The sequence below is a fragment of the Nyctereutes procyonoides genome, unplaced genomic scaffold (assembly GCF_905146905.1).
Source record: "Nyctereutes procyonoides isolate TBG_1078 unplaced genomic scaffold, NYPRO_anot_genome, whole genome shotgun sequence".
NCBI lineage: Eukaryota > Metazoa > Chordata > Mammalia > Carnivora > Canidae > Nyctereutes > Nyctereutes procyonoides.
The window spans coordinates 19,637,186-19,650,472 of record NW_026575020.1 but is presented as its reverse complement, the minus strand read 5'-3'; the positions used below and the strand labels follow the sequence as shown (position 1 = coordinate 19,650,472).

The 13,287-nt window shown below is 43.5% G+C and overlaps 1 protein-coding gene across 1 annotated transcript; it reads left to right on the top strand.

The window, feature by feature from the left end:
* Positions 1–5,042: 5,042 nt before the first annotated feature.
* Positions 5,043–6,720, top strand: LOC129514367 (C-C motif chemokine 4). The gene is made up of 3 exons (XM_055332948.1): positions 5,043–5,194; positions 5,697–5,811; positions 6,390–6,720. Exons 1-3 carry the CDS (start codon positions 5,119–5,121, stop codon positions 6,475–6,477), a joined length of 279 nt encoding a protein of 92 aa, XP_055188923.1. The 5' UTR covers positions 5,043–5,118; the 3' UTR covers positions 6,478–6,720.
* The last annotated feature ends 6,567 nt before the right edge of the window (positions 6,721–13,287 follow it).

Here is a 13,287-nt window from a genome sequence, read left to right as displayed (position 1 = left end):
TAAAAAAAGCACAGGTCTCGGGCAGCCTGGGTGGCTCAGCAGTTTAGCGCCGCCTTCAGTCCAGGGCCTGATCCTGGAGACCTGGGATGGAGTCCCACATCCGGCTTCCTGCAAGGAGCCTGCTTCCTCTTCTACCTGTGTCCCTGCCTCTCTTTCTCTTTCTGTGTCTCTCATAAATAAATAAAATCTTAAAAAAAAATTTAAAAAGCACAGGTCTCTTGTTCTTTGCCTAGTTAACCCTGGCCCTATACTCTTTGCCTGGCTAATCTTTCTTCAGATCTCAGCTAAATTTATAATAGAGAAAAGTTAGAACAACCCGAATGGGCTGACCTAAGTAACAGAATGGTTAATTATAAATTTAAAAATAAAATTTTGGTATATTCACTGAATGAAATATCACACATGCCAATTTTGAATAACTTTAGTGTTTTTAATGACATAGAAGAATATAAAGTAACAAAAATAAGATATACTAATATACTAGTTCAAGAAAGAGTAGTGACAATAGTAAAATATAAAACCATGTACAGAATGTTGAGTCATTTTTATTTTCTTATTTATGCTTTCCTATATTTTCTAATTTTTGTACAGTGACTATGTATATTTTCTATGAAAAACAAAACAAAACAAAACTCAGGCATTACCTTTTTTGACATTTCACCACCACCTTCCAAAACATGTATCCCCAATGCTTGAAATAGTGCCCAGAATATAGTAGATCCTCAGTAAAGTTTTATTGAATTATTTTTCTTCCCTTGTTGGATATTCTCTGTGACCAAACTGGAAAGAGCTTGAAACAGATATAAAGGGGCCCCTGGGTGGCTCAGTGGTTGAGTATGTGCCTTCAGGTCAGGTCATGATCCTGGGGTTCCGGGATCAAGTCATCAGGCTCCCCATGGGGAGCCTGCTTCTCCCTCTGCCTATGTCTCTGGGTTTCTGACTGTGTCTCGCATGAAGAAAGAAGAAAGAAAACGAAAGAAAGAAAGAAAGAAAGAAAGAAAGAAAGAAAGAAAGAAAGAAAGAAAGAAAGAAAGGTATAAAAGCACTGTTTGAAGGAAGAGAGATGTTTCCTAAAGAATACTGGAAGTTTTCCAAACACTGATGAGGCTTTAACCTTCTCTCAGGAATTTAACAACTCTAAATTCATTGACCTCCACCCTTGACAGCAAAGAGCAGGCAGTGGTGGGTGAAGAAGACTCATTTCCTCTTTAAGAAGAATGAGGCTGCTGGCTTGAGGGGTGGATTGTGATTGTCTCTGATGAACTGCTTCAATTAGTAACATGTCCTATGGACTCCATCCTGAACCCCGTGCTTTGGACAATTTTGTACTTGTTTCTTCAATCTACAACCCAGTTTCTGCTCCCATTTCCCCCAAGTGACTTGGCTATAACATTGGCAAGACCAAATAATTTATCCTAATTGGTTTATTATGCTGGCAAAGTGACCATCCAGCTCATTTTGGCTTTCCAGTCTCAACACTTGCTCACAAGAAATTCTCTAGTTTTGGGCATTACACATGCTAGTGGCTAGCACTCTTGGCCCTGACACTCAATAGTCTCCCCAATGCTCATGCATCTCTGCACTTTCCTTCTAGGAGGGCACAAAATGTCAGGATTTGACCACTTCTGTTTCCTGCTCCTCAGAAGTTTTGTAATCTCTTTGGAGAGTTTGGTATCTTCTGAGACTTCCTGTATTTGCAATATCAGAGGTCATACCTGTAGAGGAAGTCTGGTTATCTCTGAACCAGGACTTGGAAGACTTGAGTCTTGACACACATCCTATGTGACCTTGATTAATAAGTCTTTGAACTTCTCTGAATTTGTATTCCTAATCTGTACAATGCCAAAACATATAGGGATCAAATAAAACCATGGAGGTGGATATGCTGGGGGAAATCAGAAGTACTAGGACCTTTGAAAGTTCATATTACTGCTGTGGCTAGTGGTCCTGTTTGCAGCCTGGGGAGTCTGGGAGGACAAAAATGAGGAGAAAACAGATGTGAAAGTGACCAAAATGGAATAATGAGCACAGTGCCAGTCAAGTGTATAGAAGTGGAAACCTTAATGTTACCACGAGTGAGGGGAAGTGAAGGGCTTTCCTGCTCAAGAGTAAGGAGGTGACCACAGAATGTATATGGAGCTCCTGGGACCATGGTTGACTCTTGCTACCACTTCTCACAACCCTAAGCTGGAAAGAATTGAGTCTAGAATAGTATCCTTGATGATAAAACTACTGGGTCTATGGGTTGAGGGCAGAAGAAGGAAGAAAATTATCCCATTAAAGCTGGGGAATCACACTTTGAATAGAATTTTTCAAAATAATCAGTTTATTCTTACTTCATTTAACTAAATTGAATTCATATCCTGAGTCCATGTTATCTGTCACAACCCCTCCCATTAAAACTGGTAGTTTGGGCTACCTCTGGGCACATATTAAGCAAATGTTTATTGAACACCTACTGTTTACACAGAGATAAGCATGACATGGTTTCTGCATCAAGGTGCTCCTTTTTAGTGAGGGAGACAAACAAATAGATATGTTATAGGTGATAAGATGGAGGGAGCTCTGGAGGCTTCCTCTAGGAGCATGGAGAGAGATTCAGAGTTTAGTTGGAAGAGGGGTCAGGGAGGGTTATCTAAAGACAATGAGCACTTTTTTTGTAGTGTATTTGGGAGGGATTTGTTCTTATTCTCTATTGACTATCACTTAGAAATAGCTTCAATGTATGAATCTCAGAGGCCATTGATTCAGCTTAACATGTTGACAGAAGCCTTGGTACTTTTGGTGTGGAATTTCACTGGTGTGATTGGTGAGACCTTCACAAACAAAACATTTTATCTCTATGAACCAAAGATCAAACCAAGGCTACGAAGCCAAAGTCAACAGTCAAACTCATTGTGTGGCTCAATGCAGATTAATTACCCATTCTTATATATCATCATTCTCCTATTGTTCCAGAGCAGACACCTTCATAATCCCTCCACAGGTTGAAGATCAGCACACCCCACTCATTTAGACAGAGGACTCCATGTCAAGTGCTCCTTCTTAGTGCATGGTGGGGTTTAGATTTGACTGGGAACCATTCATTGACAGTCAAGGAATGGCCTTCTCTGACATTTTGTTTCTACCTCTGATGTGACACTTACTTTATTCCATCTCATGGCATCGTTATTTCTGTCACTGTCAATACCATCACTAGCCTAAGAACTCTTTGAGGGCATATTTGGGGTTTCACTCAGTTTTGTCTGCCCTGACAAACAGCAAATGACTACTCAACTGAGTTGGATGGAAATGCCATGAAAATAAAGTCTATAGATTTGGGGGGACATAAGACACATCCTTTTTCCCTTAAAGCAAGGTGCTTAATGCATGAACATGAAACTCCATCAACCAGGAGAGGCCATGAGAGATACTAGCATAGGTGATACAGGGATCACAGAAACTTAGAGCTGGGGATGGAGGTCTTGGTAAATATTGGAACATTTGGAGCAAGACTTACACAAAGAAAAGGGTAAGGACAAGAGAGAGGAGAGAAGTACAGTTTGTGTGTGTAGGTGGCATATGGGTGGGGGGAGTGATAAGGTAGGATGACATTGAACTTTATTTGTAGCCCTGAAGCACTCCAAAATGCTCCTCTTTTCTCTCCTAGCCCACATTTCTACAGCACCCAGGAGGCCTGGCTCTCTCCTTTCCCTCTTCACTCTTCTTTCTCAGGGCAGAGGCAGATAGCCACGTGAGGCTGGGGGTGAGCAAATGGGTCAGTGTGGATGAGCTAATGGTGGATAGAGATCTTGACCAACCACTCTAGTTGCCCCCACGTGTCCCACCCCACACACTACTGTATTCCTGGTTGACTTTATTCTAGGTCAACAGCAGTGCCCAACCAGGTCGGGCTTTCCATGAATGTAAGGAATTCCCTATGGATGGCTGGGGAACACCCACGTGCTTATACTACACATTTTATCCATAACATGGTTAAGCCCATTGCTAGGTCTATCCAATCCCATTTTTACACTAGAGGAACATTTTTTATTTGAGTCTTCCAAACTTGATTCTTCCTTTTTCTCTTTTTCTATTATCAGTCCAAGTAAACATACCAACATCTTTATTTCTTTTCTGTTCCCTTCTTGTTCTAGAACAGACTGACCCAAACTCCTTTCCTGATTTCAGCCCTAATGAGATGGGTCTTTGTGTGTGCCATAGGCTCTAGTGGTCAACATTTTCTCTCTTTGTGGTCATATTCTATATTTGTACTGAGGCAAACAGGTAGAAAGAAAATGGATTTTAGAATCAGATGACTTAGTTCAAATCTTGGCACTGCCCCTTAACCAACCATGTGTCCTGGAGATAATGAATTCTCCTGTGTGATCCTCATTGCCCCAAGGGAATAATCATAGTCCTGCTCAGGGGTATGGTAGGGTTAGATGTCATGTGTATGTGGAAGCTTGCCCAGTGCCTGGTCCTTAGTAAATCTCCAATAAGTAGAAGTTATAGATGTTCCTCAGGTGCCCTGCTGGGTCTTTCTGCACACTCAATGCTGGACTCTCTCTTTACACCTAAGGAAATGTACAGGGCACTAAGGTCACTCAGCTCAGTAGAAGAAGGCCCAAGAATGGGACATGGATTCCTGGCTACCCCTTCCTTCTTAAGGCCAGGCTTGCAGCAGCTTTGGAAAAACATGAAGTCTCAAGTTTCTGGAGGTGCCAACCACTGAGAGCAGTACGCTTCTCATCTACAAGCCTCTTTTGGCAGATGTGAAGATTTCATCCTTCCTCTCTATAGTCTTGATCACTGTCTTTGGTGTACCACTTCCCTCTATGACGCAGCCCACTTCTTCTCCACTACCCCGCTTTCCTCCCGTGATGACATCGCCCTGGGGAAGAGAAGCTGTGAAGGGCTGCTCTCTGTCTGCTAGCTTCAGTTTCCTTATTGGCACCGTGACATCATCTCTACCTTGGAAATTCCATTTGCCCTCCTGTGCCTCCATATCTGTTTGAGGCCTCAGAGTTCCTATAAAGAGGGGTTCCCAAGTCAGTTTCAGCACAGAACACAGTTGGGCTCTGAAGCTTCACTGTTCTTCAGTCTCAGTTCCTGGAAAGCCTCTCCTCTGCCGAGACCATGAAGCTCTGTGTGACCGTCCTTTCTCTCCTTGTGCTAGTGGCTGCCTTCTGTTCCCCGGCGCTCTCAGCACCAAGTAAGTGGCCACTCTTCCAGCCGCTACTTCTAGAGTCATGGTGTAGATAGTGCTGGCTTTTCTAGCTGGGTCTGATCTAACGGCATCTAGGGACAAAAGGGAGATGGGAAGATTTCCAAGTAGCCTGCTGTTAAATGTAGAATCTAGTAGACATTCAGTAGGAGTCAAGTTCCTATTTTCTTAAGAAATAACAACCAGTAGACTCATTTAAGCAAGTTCCTGCCTCTTTCTGTGCCTTGGTTTCCCCATCTATAAAATGAAGGGAGTTAGACACATGCCCTGAGACTCAGTCCAGTTCCAATCTTCCAAAATTCTTTTGTGACTTTCTCTTATGATCTTCTATTCAGAATAATACTCCTACTTAGGGTGAGTGGGATTGGAAAAAAGGGACCATATTTTGGGATCCGGTAGTCCTACTGAGATGGCCACTGAATATCTATTGATTAGAAACCAAAATTAACAAGTTGTAGAGCTTCTATCTCACCCCTGCCTTTCTTTCCAGTGGGTTCAGACCCTCCTACCGCCTGCTGCTTCTCTTACACCCTGCGGAAGATTCCTCGCAACTTTGTGACAGATTACTTTGAGACCAGCAGTCTCTGCTCCCAGCCAGCTGTGGTGTGAGTATCAACCCTGGGTCTGTTCTAGGAGGCAGGGGTGAGGGCAGGATTAGAAAATGGGGCCTACTGGCAGAAGATGGAAGCAAACAGTAGGGAGACAGGTCTCAGGGCTGAAGCCCTTCCAGAAATCAGTGAGGATCAAGCCATGAAGTTACCTGTTGAGTCTGGGGGAGGTTGGGTGGGAGCCAGGGGAAGGCAAGGGGACTTCTGGGGGAGGAATTTAGCCAGAGGCCAGGAAACCAGGGAAACTAAAAAAGATGACATGAGATGTGCTTAGAAACCGTGCTTAGAAAAACATGCAGAAAAATCATTGCTAGGGGCAATAGAGAATAAGTAGGGTGATGTATCCATTTTGATTGCAAAACTCATTTGTTCCTAATCTGAGCAACCCAAGAGGTGGAGCTAAATCCAGAGTAGAAGTTGCAAGGAGTCCAGTTTTAGCACCACCCCAGGAAGTTTTCCCACCTATTAGAGCTATCCAACATAAATCCAACATAAACAAATGGTCAAGCAGAGGAAGATACCTACCACAGGCAAGGTCCCATGGGATTCTAATCTGTCTATTCCTTGTTCCACAGATTCCAAACCAGAAAGGGCAGACAAGTCTGTGCTAATCCCAGCGAGCCCTGGGTCCAGGAATACATGGATGATCTGGAACTGAACTGAGCTGCTCCAGGTCAAGGTGCAGGAGGTCTCCAGGGAAGGTCACCTGAGCCCAATGCTTCTCATGAGATGCACCTTCTCCACACTCAAGACTCTTCTCAGTAGACTGTTCCTTCTCTTAATTTAATCGTATTATGGGTTGTTATTGTATTTGAACTTATTTCTATTATTTGTTTTGCCAAAGGACACTTACTTGTCCCCCATGGGGATAGTCTACCATCATTGTTTCTCTGCTATTGTAGATATATGAATAATGCAACTGATTCCATATGTTTTCAAAATAAATTTTCTAAAAAATTATAGACAATTTCTTTGCATTTTAATTTGACTTGAGGTGAAGGGAATTGCCTCATATTATGACTGGGACAAACTACAGTTTCCAAACACAATAAGGACAAGCAATTACTGAGTACTTTTAATATGAGCTAATATGGGGCAGCCCGGGTGGCTCAGTGGTTTAGCGTTGCCTTCAGCCCAGGGTGTAGTCCTGGAGACCTGGGATCGAGTCCCACGTCGGGCTCCCTGCATGGAGCCTGCTTCTCCCTCTGCCTGTGTCTCTGTCTCTCTCTTTCTCTGTGTCTCTAATGAATAAATAAATTTAAAAAAAAAAGAAGGATGGAGTCCCATCCTTCTAAAAAAAATATGGGCTAATATGTCTAAAGATATGATATCACTCAACAATTTCATTGGGATTTTAAAACCCTTATGAAGTAGGAACTGGCTATCTCCAATTTTATAGATGAGGAAACAGAGGCACAGAGGTGATGTGACTTGCTAAACCTTATGGATCTGCTGGGGTAGTAGCATCATGGAAGGACGATCCAAAAGGATAGCTATATGCTAAAAGGTAACATATCAATATTCTGTAGGAAAGTTGTGAATAGCAGTAGCAGCAGCACAATGTAGAAGGTGGAAGTGGTTCAGAGTCAGAAAAGTGGGCCTGCATGACTTATTATTGGCATACCATTAGGAAAGTCATCTTGCCTTCCTGGACCTCGATTTTCACACCTAGAAAGTGAGAGTTTCAAAGGGCTATTGTAAGGTGACATGTACATTACCCATCGTGGGGGCCTGACATCTGGAAGATTCTTTCCTTCTCTGAGCCTCAGCATTCTCACTTAAAATGGGCATGGTGCCTATCCTCCTAGGGTCATCATGAGGATTAGCTTAGTTAGTGAATAAGCTCTCTAAAGGCCAACACAAATGTGAAATGTTATCATGAGAACAGAAGAGTGAATATCAGATCTAGTTCTGGACGGTGGCAGGAGTAACCTAGAGCCACAGCTTATTTCCTTAATTCATCCTCAGAACTTCTTCTTACAGGGGTGCTGGGTGGCTCAGTCAGTTGGGCATCTGACTTTTGATCTCAGAGTCTTGTCTCTTCCTCTCTCTCTGTCTCTCATGAATAAATAAAATCTTAAAAAAAATTCTCATACATGGGTCAGAGAGAACATGGGTCTAGAATAGAATTACATGTACGATCAAGTCTTGATTCATGGGACTTAGAATTTTAGTCTATTAAAAGTTCAGGGACCCTCTCAGACCATCTGGTCCAACTCATTTTTTGGAAACCAAGAGCGAGGGACTGAGAAGTGACTTACTAGAGGCAATTCAGCAAGTGTGTCACAGATGACTTTAGCTAATTCCAAATCCCAGGTTAATCCCTTTTCCATACTCCTGGTGACATTCCTTTGTGCCCACCCCCCCCCCACACACACACACAAAGGAATGACCCATTGTGTAAGTAGGATGAAGAGGGGCTGACCTTGAAAATCGCTTGAGTGTTCTTGGTCCAATGCAAAAGCAGAACTGAGACAATGTACCTTTCCGAAGCCAACAAAGAATTCCCTTCCTCGTTCTGCACTTAGCCACCCTCATCATCCCAGAGCCTGATGGGGCTTGGCTTTTGCTTTTCATCTTCCCACATCTGAAGTGTCCAGTGTATTAGCCACTAGCCACAAGTGGCTCAGTAATTGCTCATCCTTATTGTGTTTGGAAACTGTAGTTTGTCCCAGTCATAAACAGGAAATAACATTTAAAATTCATTTCCTCAGTAGCACTAGTCACAGTCCATGTGCTCATTAGCTACATATGCTTCATGGCTGCCATGTTGGACAGTGAAGATATAAAGCATTCCTACCATCACAGAAAGTTCCATTGGATGGCACTGTCCTAAAGACACAGAACCTAAAGTAGTGAAGGGAAGGGGTGTTGGAAGTAGGCTGGAAAGCAGGGTGTGGACTTTGGTGAAAGATACATATACTCTGTTCTGAGGAAAGTGGTTGGGAGAGAAAATGGATAATCCCTGGGCCTGAGACAAGGTATAGATCACCATAGTAGGCTGAATAATGGCCATGAAGATGTCCACATCCTAATCCCCAGAACCTGTGAGGATTGCCTTATACAGCAAAAAGGACTTTGCAGATATGATCAAGTAAAGGATCTTGAGGTGGAGAGATTTTCCTGGATTATCTGACTGGACCCCAAATTGTAGTTATAAGTATCCTTATAAGAAGAGATAGAGGGAGATTTGACTACAGAGAGAAGAAGGCAATATGATGACCAATGCTATGCCATCGACTTCGATGATGGAGGAAGAGTGCAGGAGCCAAGGAATGCGAGACTGCCATTCTAGAAGCTGGAAAAAACAATGAAATGTCTTTTCTCCTAGAGCCTCTAGATGGAGTGCAGCCCTGTTGATAACCCTGATTTCAGCTTAGTGAAACAGATTTGGATTTCTGAACTCCAGAACTTTAAGAGTGTGTTGTTTTAGGGCACCAAGTTTGTATTAATTTGTTATAGAAGAAATAGAAAACAAATACAATCACCAACTGAAGAGTCACCCCTTCCTCAGTGTGGAAGAAAATGGAACATTCTAGAAAGTGAGACAAACTTCCCTACAGGAGAAACCCAAGGTGAAGTGGGCACATTCCAAGGGAATGGACTATAATGAAGTGAGGCATCTCAAGAGGAGGGTCTGCTCCTAAGCAGGAGGGTCTGCAGCTAAGTACAAAGCTGAGGCTTCACCAAGGGTACAAACCCATGAGTTAAGCTAAGAGGAAGCCTGACTCTTCTTGGGGGCCTTCAAGGGGGTGGGAGTCGGTGATCTTGGATTCTTCTCAGAAGGAGTCCATCCTCTCCTTTGTCTAATGAAGCCTGGAGGAGAGCCACAGCTTGTCTCTGGTTTCACCATTAGAGAGGGCAGGGGTAGAGCTAGAATCTGGGTGTCCTTGCTCACATGAAGCCCTTTGCCCCACATGTCCCTGGCCCTGAGCAAATTGGAAGGGAGGAATTCAGCATCTCAGAGACCAGAGTGCCAGGGAAGCCTGCAGGAGACCTGAATACCCTCGCGAATAAATGCTTCAGTCAGGAATTCCCGACGACAGAGTGGAATCCTTGTGGTGGGGCAATGTGGAACTTCACCTGTTGCACAACAAGACACTTGTTCTCCTTTTCCCTTTTCTTTATGAAACTTCCTTTTCTTAGATTGAGGCCAGGATGTTGGTATCTGATTTTCCACGTATTTCTCCAGGTTTCTGGGTGGAGACTAGAACCTGAACAGATGAAGCAGGATAGGAAATGAGAGCTACAGTTTGTGGAGCAACTTCTGGAAAAAACATAGCCCTGTGTTTTTCTATTCTCTTGCAATATTTGCATCCCCCATTTCCCTCCCCAGCTGGGGGGAGAGGGGCTCTGTTTCTTCATGTTCTGATTCATGAAATTCTACATTCTCACCCCCATCTCACTCCAACCCAGAGCCTTCCACCATGTTCCCATGACATAGGCATTTTCCTCCTAGGAGACCAGGAGCTGACCCAGCAGAAACAGTGACCTAGGATATAAGTTGAGCCACAAATAGTGGAAGAAACCACAGTTTTTCCTGGTGGCTGAGCCCAGCGGCCACCTGATGGTTCTGAGCTGCTTTCCACACACACCCTTCACAGACCTGAGGGACGTGTCCTCTCTCCCTTTTCCACCTGCCCCCCCCATCTAAACACGTCTCTTCTTGGGCTCCCATTGAGTCCAGGCAGACAGGAAAATGTTAAAAGATGTAGGAATTAAGAGAAAAAGTTGTGAATGCATTTTTCTACATTTTAAAGTTTCATTTTTAAAATATGAAAATTGTATGAAATACAGACATTCAGAAGAAAAGAGAAAATCACCTTTTTTTTTTTTTTGCAGGGGAGGACAGGCTTGATCCTAACAGGATGGTCTGGGGACTCCCTTCTTCTTCTTCTCCTTCTCCTTCTCCTTCTCTTCTCCTTCTCCTTCTCCTTCTCCTTCTCCTTCTCCTTCTCCTTCTCTTCTTCTTCTTGATTTTATTTATTTATTTTAGAGCAAGAGAGAGCAGGGGGAGGGGCAGAAGGAGAGGGAGAGAGAGAATCCCAAGCAGACTCCACGCTGAGCACAGAGGCTGATGTGGGGCTCGATCTCAGGACCCTGAGATCATGACCTGAGCCAAATTCAAGAGTCTGATGCTTAACCGACTGAGCCACTCAAGTGCCCCTACATACCTGGTTTATAAAGTTCTTGTCAGCTGTACAACTTTAATCGCAGCATAAAACACTTCCTTGAGCTTTGAATATGCTACCTTCTCTTTCCTTTACTCAATTCCCTATACAAAGGGTTGCTAGAAACATCCTTGGTAAATTTCTTTTTTTTTTTTATTGTAGTTCAATTTGCCAACATATAGCATAACACCCAGTGCTCATCCCATCAAGTGTCCCCCTCAGTGCCTTGGTAAACTTCATAAGCCTCCTTACAGCTGGGGATACTTGTAAATGTCAAAGTCTCAGGCTTTGAGTTACAAAAAAATGTTACCTTTTTTCCCCATAATTGAACCCAACCCTCCAGTGCCCCTTCCTTTTAGTGGTAGAAAATTTAATCTGACTACAAGGTACGATTACTTCCTGATGTTTTCTCCTCCAATTGAGAATCCTTCATGAGGCCTACTTCTTCCTATTCTCTCTTCCCCTTCTTCCTAGGGTCCATCTTCATTGTGGAGGGCTACCGTGTGATCAGGCTCATCACACAGGAAGGCGCAGGAATCTTGTTTCTTGTCCGTTGGCCTCTGCTGGCATCTAGAGAAGTGCATCTCAGCCTTCTGGCCATTGGGCATCTGGCCCTCTATCATGTCACTTGTCCTGCCATGGCCTCCAGGGTCAGTCCTTATGACTCTGTCCTTTATGTCTCACTCTAAGCTTCTCTGAGCCCACAGGGCTTGGGACTTCTCAGAAAGGCTGTCAACCTTCTTGGACTGTGCCTCTCTCTTGCTCCTCTACCCCTAGTCCAGCCACTTCCTGGGAAGCACTGGGGAGGTCATTCTCAGATGGCTAATTTTAGGCTCATGCTTTTCACTATATTGTGCTAATAGTGTCTATCTTGTTTTCTCTCCCAGTGTATGGAAAACTAGCTCTTAAATCATGAACTTAAGAAATACATCTATTGTTTATGATATTAACCCTATTCCCAGTTTCCTTTGGGCCTTGCCTTGCAAACACCTTCTCCCCAACACAAACCTTTTTCTCTCAGAAAGCCCAGATCTTGAAATGGAAAGTCCGTGCTTTCAGAATTATTATGTCAGTTAGAATTTTAAGAAAAACCCACCAAGGAACTTAACGAACTTGTCTCTAAACTGTGTCCACTCTCCCTGGAAGGCACTGAGTCTAGGTTATAATCCACTGCGTGTCCCACAAGGAAATAGGAGTGAGTATGAGAAATGGGGAAGAGAGGGAAGATACCTTGTTAATTTCTCAAAATATGGTACTTAAAGTACCGCGGACAGACATACAGGCCTGCCTGTATTAAGGGGATTGTAAGGGGATTTCCTTGGCCAGATCTGTATTGGATCCATGCCATCTGACTTTAAATGTCATCATCTCTGACCTAGCCAAGTCTCGTGCTTTATAACAAAATGTCCTGGTGTTCATCCTTGGCTTGTCATGCCATAGGACAAAGCTGCAATATGAGCAAGATCTGGGACTGGTGGGCTGAGCATGCAGTTAGGTGTTTGAAGGATCTGGCAGGGATGAGAAATGACTCTTTGGGGCATGGAATTCCAGGAAAAAATGGACTTCCAGCCAATTTAGGATTCTAGATATAGATGCTGTACCCCAAGGTCTCACATGCCATCCTGAAAAAAAAAAAACACACCAAGGAATAAAACCCTGATGGCTATAGGTGTAAAGGATAGTTTTTGCAGACTGAAGAAATCTGAGAATTCCCAATATCTAGACTCAGTTTTCTCCTTTAATTTCTTATGTATGTCTGACAGCTTCTGCAGATACCTGGCCCTTTCAAGTGGTAATAATATGTCACAAAGACTTGCCAAATACCCAGATTTCTGATCATCACTAGAGTAGTAGAAAGCAGCTTTACATATGGACATTGTTTTGTTTTTCACAAAGAAATAAGGTTTTATCAGGTAAGTGATGTGTTCCTCACTTCACATGCATGAAAGACACCTGGGAAGCTTTTCTGGACCCCACCATTGGAGATTCCACAGCAGTGGGTCTGAGGTGGGCTTGGATATTTGCAAGGCATGGACTTTGAGTCTCAGACTCTTCATTCGTGACATGGGGATGCCAATGGAAGTAACCTCACAAGCTTGTGAGGCTTTGGTGAGAGGATGGGTGTGAAGAACAAGCACAGGGCCGGACATACTGTCATGCTTAAAAAAGGTCAAGTACTCCCATTATTATGGAAGAGGCTCTCCTTAGCAACCTCACAGCTGCCAACATTGACATGTGTGCTTGTGCAGAACTGTCATAGGTAATCATTATCCTTTGCTTCTTTCTGGAAACTTGGAATAGT

Bases quoted from the DNA above. Each gene is read 5' to 3' on its own strand.
- LOC129514367 (XM_055332948.1), top strand. From the start codon at position 5,119: ATGAAGCTCTGTGTGACCGTCCTTTCTCTCCTTGTGCTAGTGGCTGCC. The intron at 5,195-5,696 runs GTAAGTGGCCAC...CTTTCTTTCCAG, and splicing joins CCCGGCGCTCTCAGCACCAA to TGGGTTCAGACCCTCCTACC. The intron at 5,812-6,389 runs GTGAGTATCAAC...CTTGTTCCACAG, and splicing joins TGCTCCCAGCCAGCTGTGGT to ATTCCAAACCAGAAAGGGCA.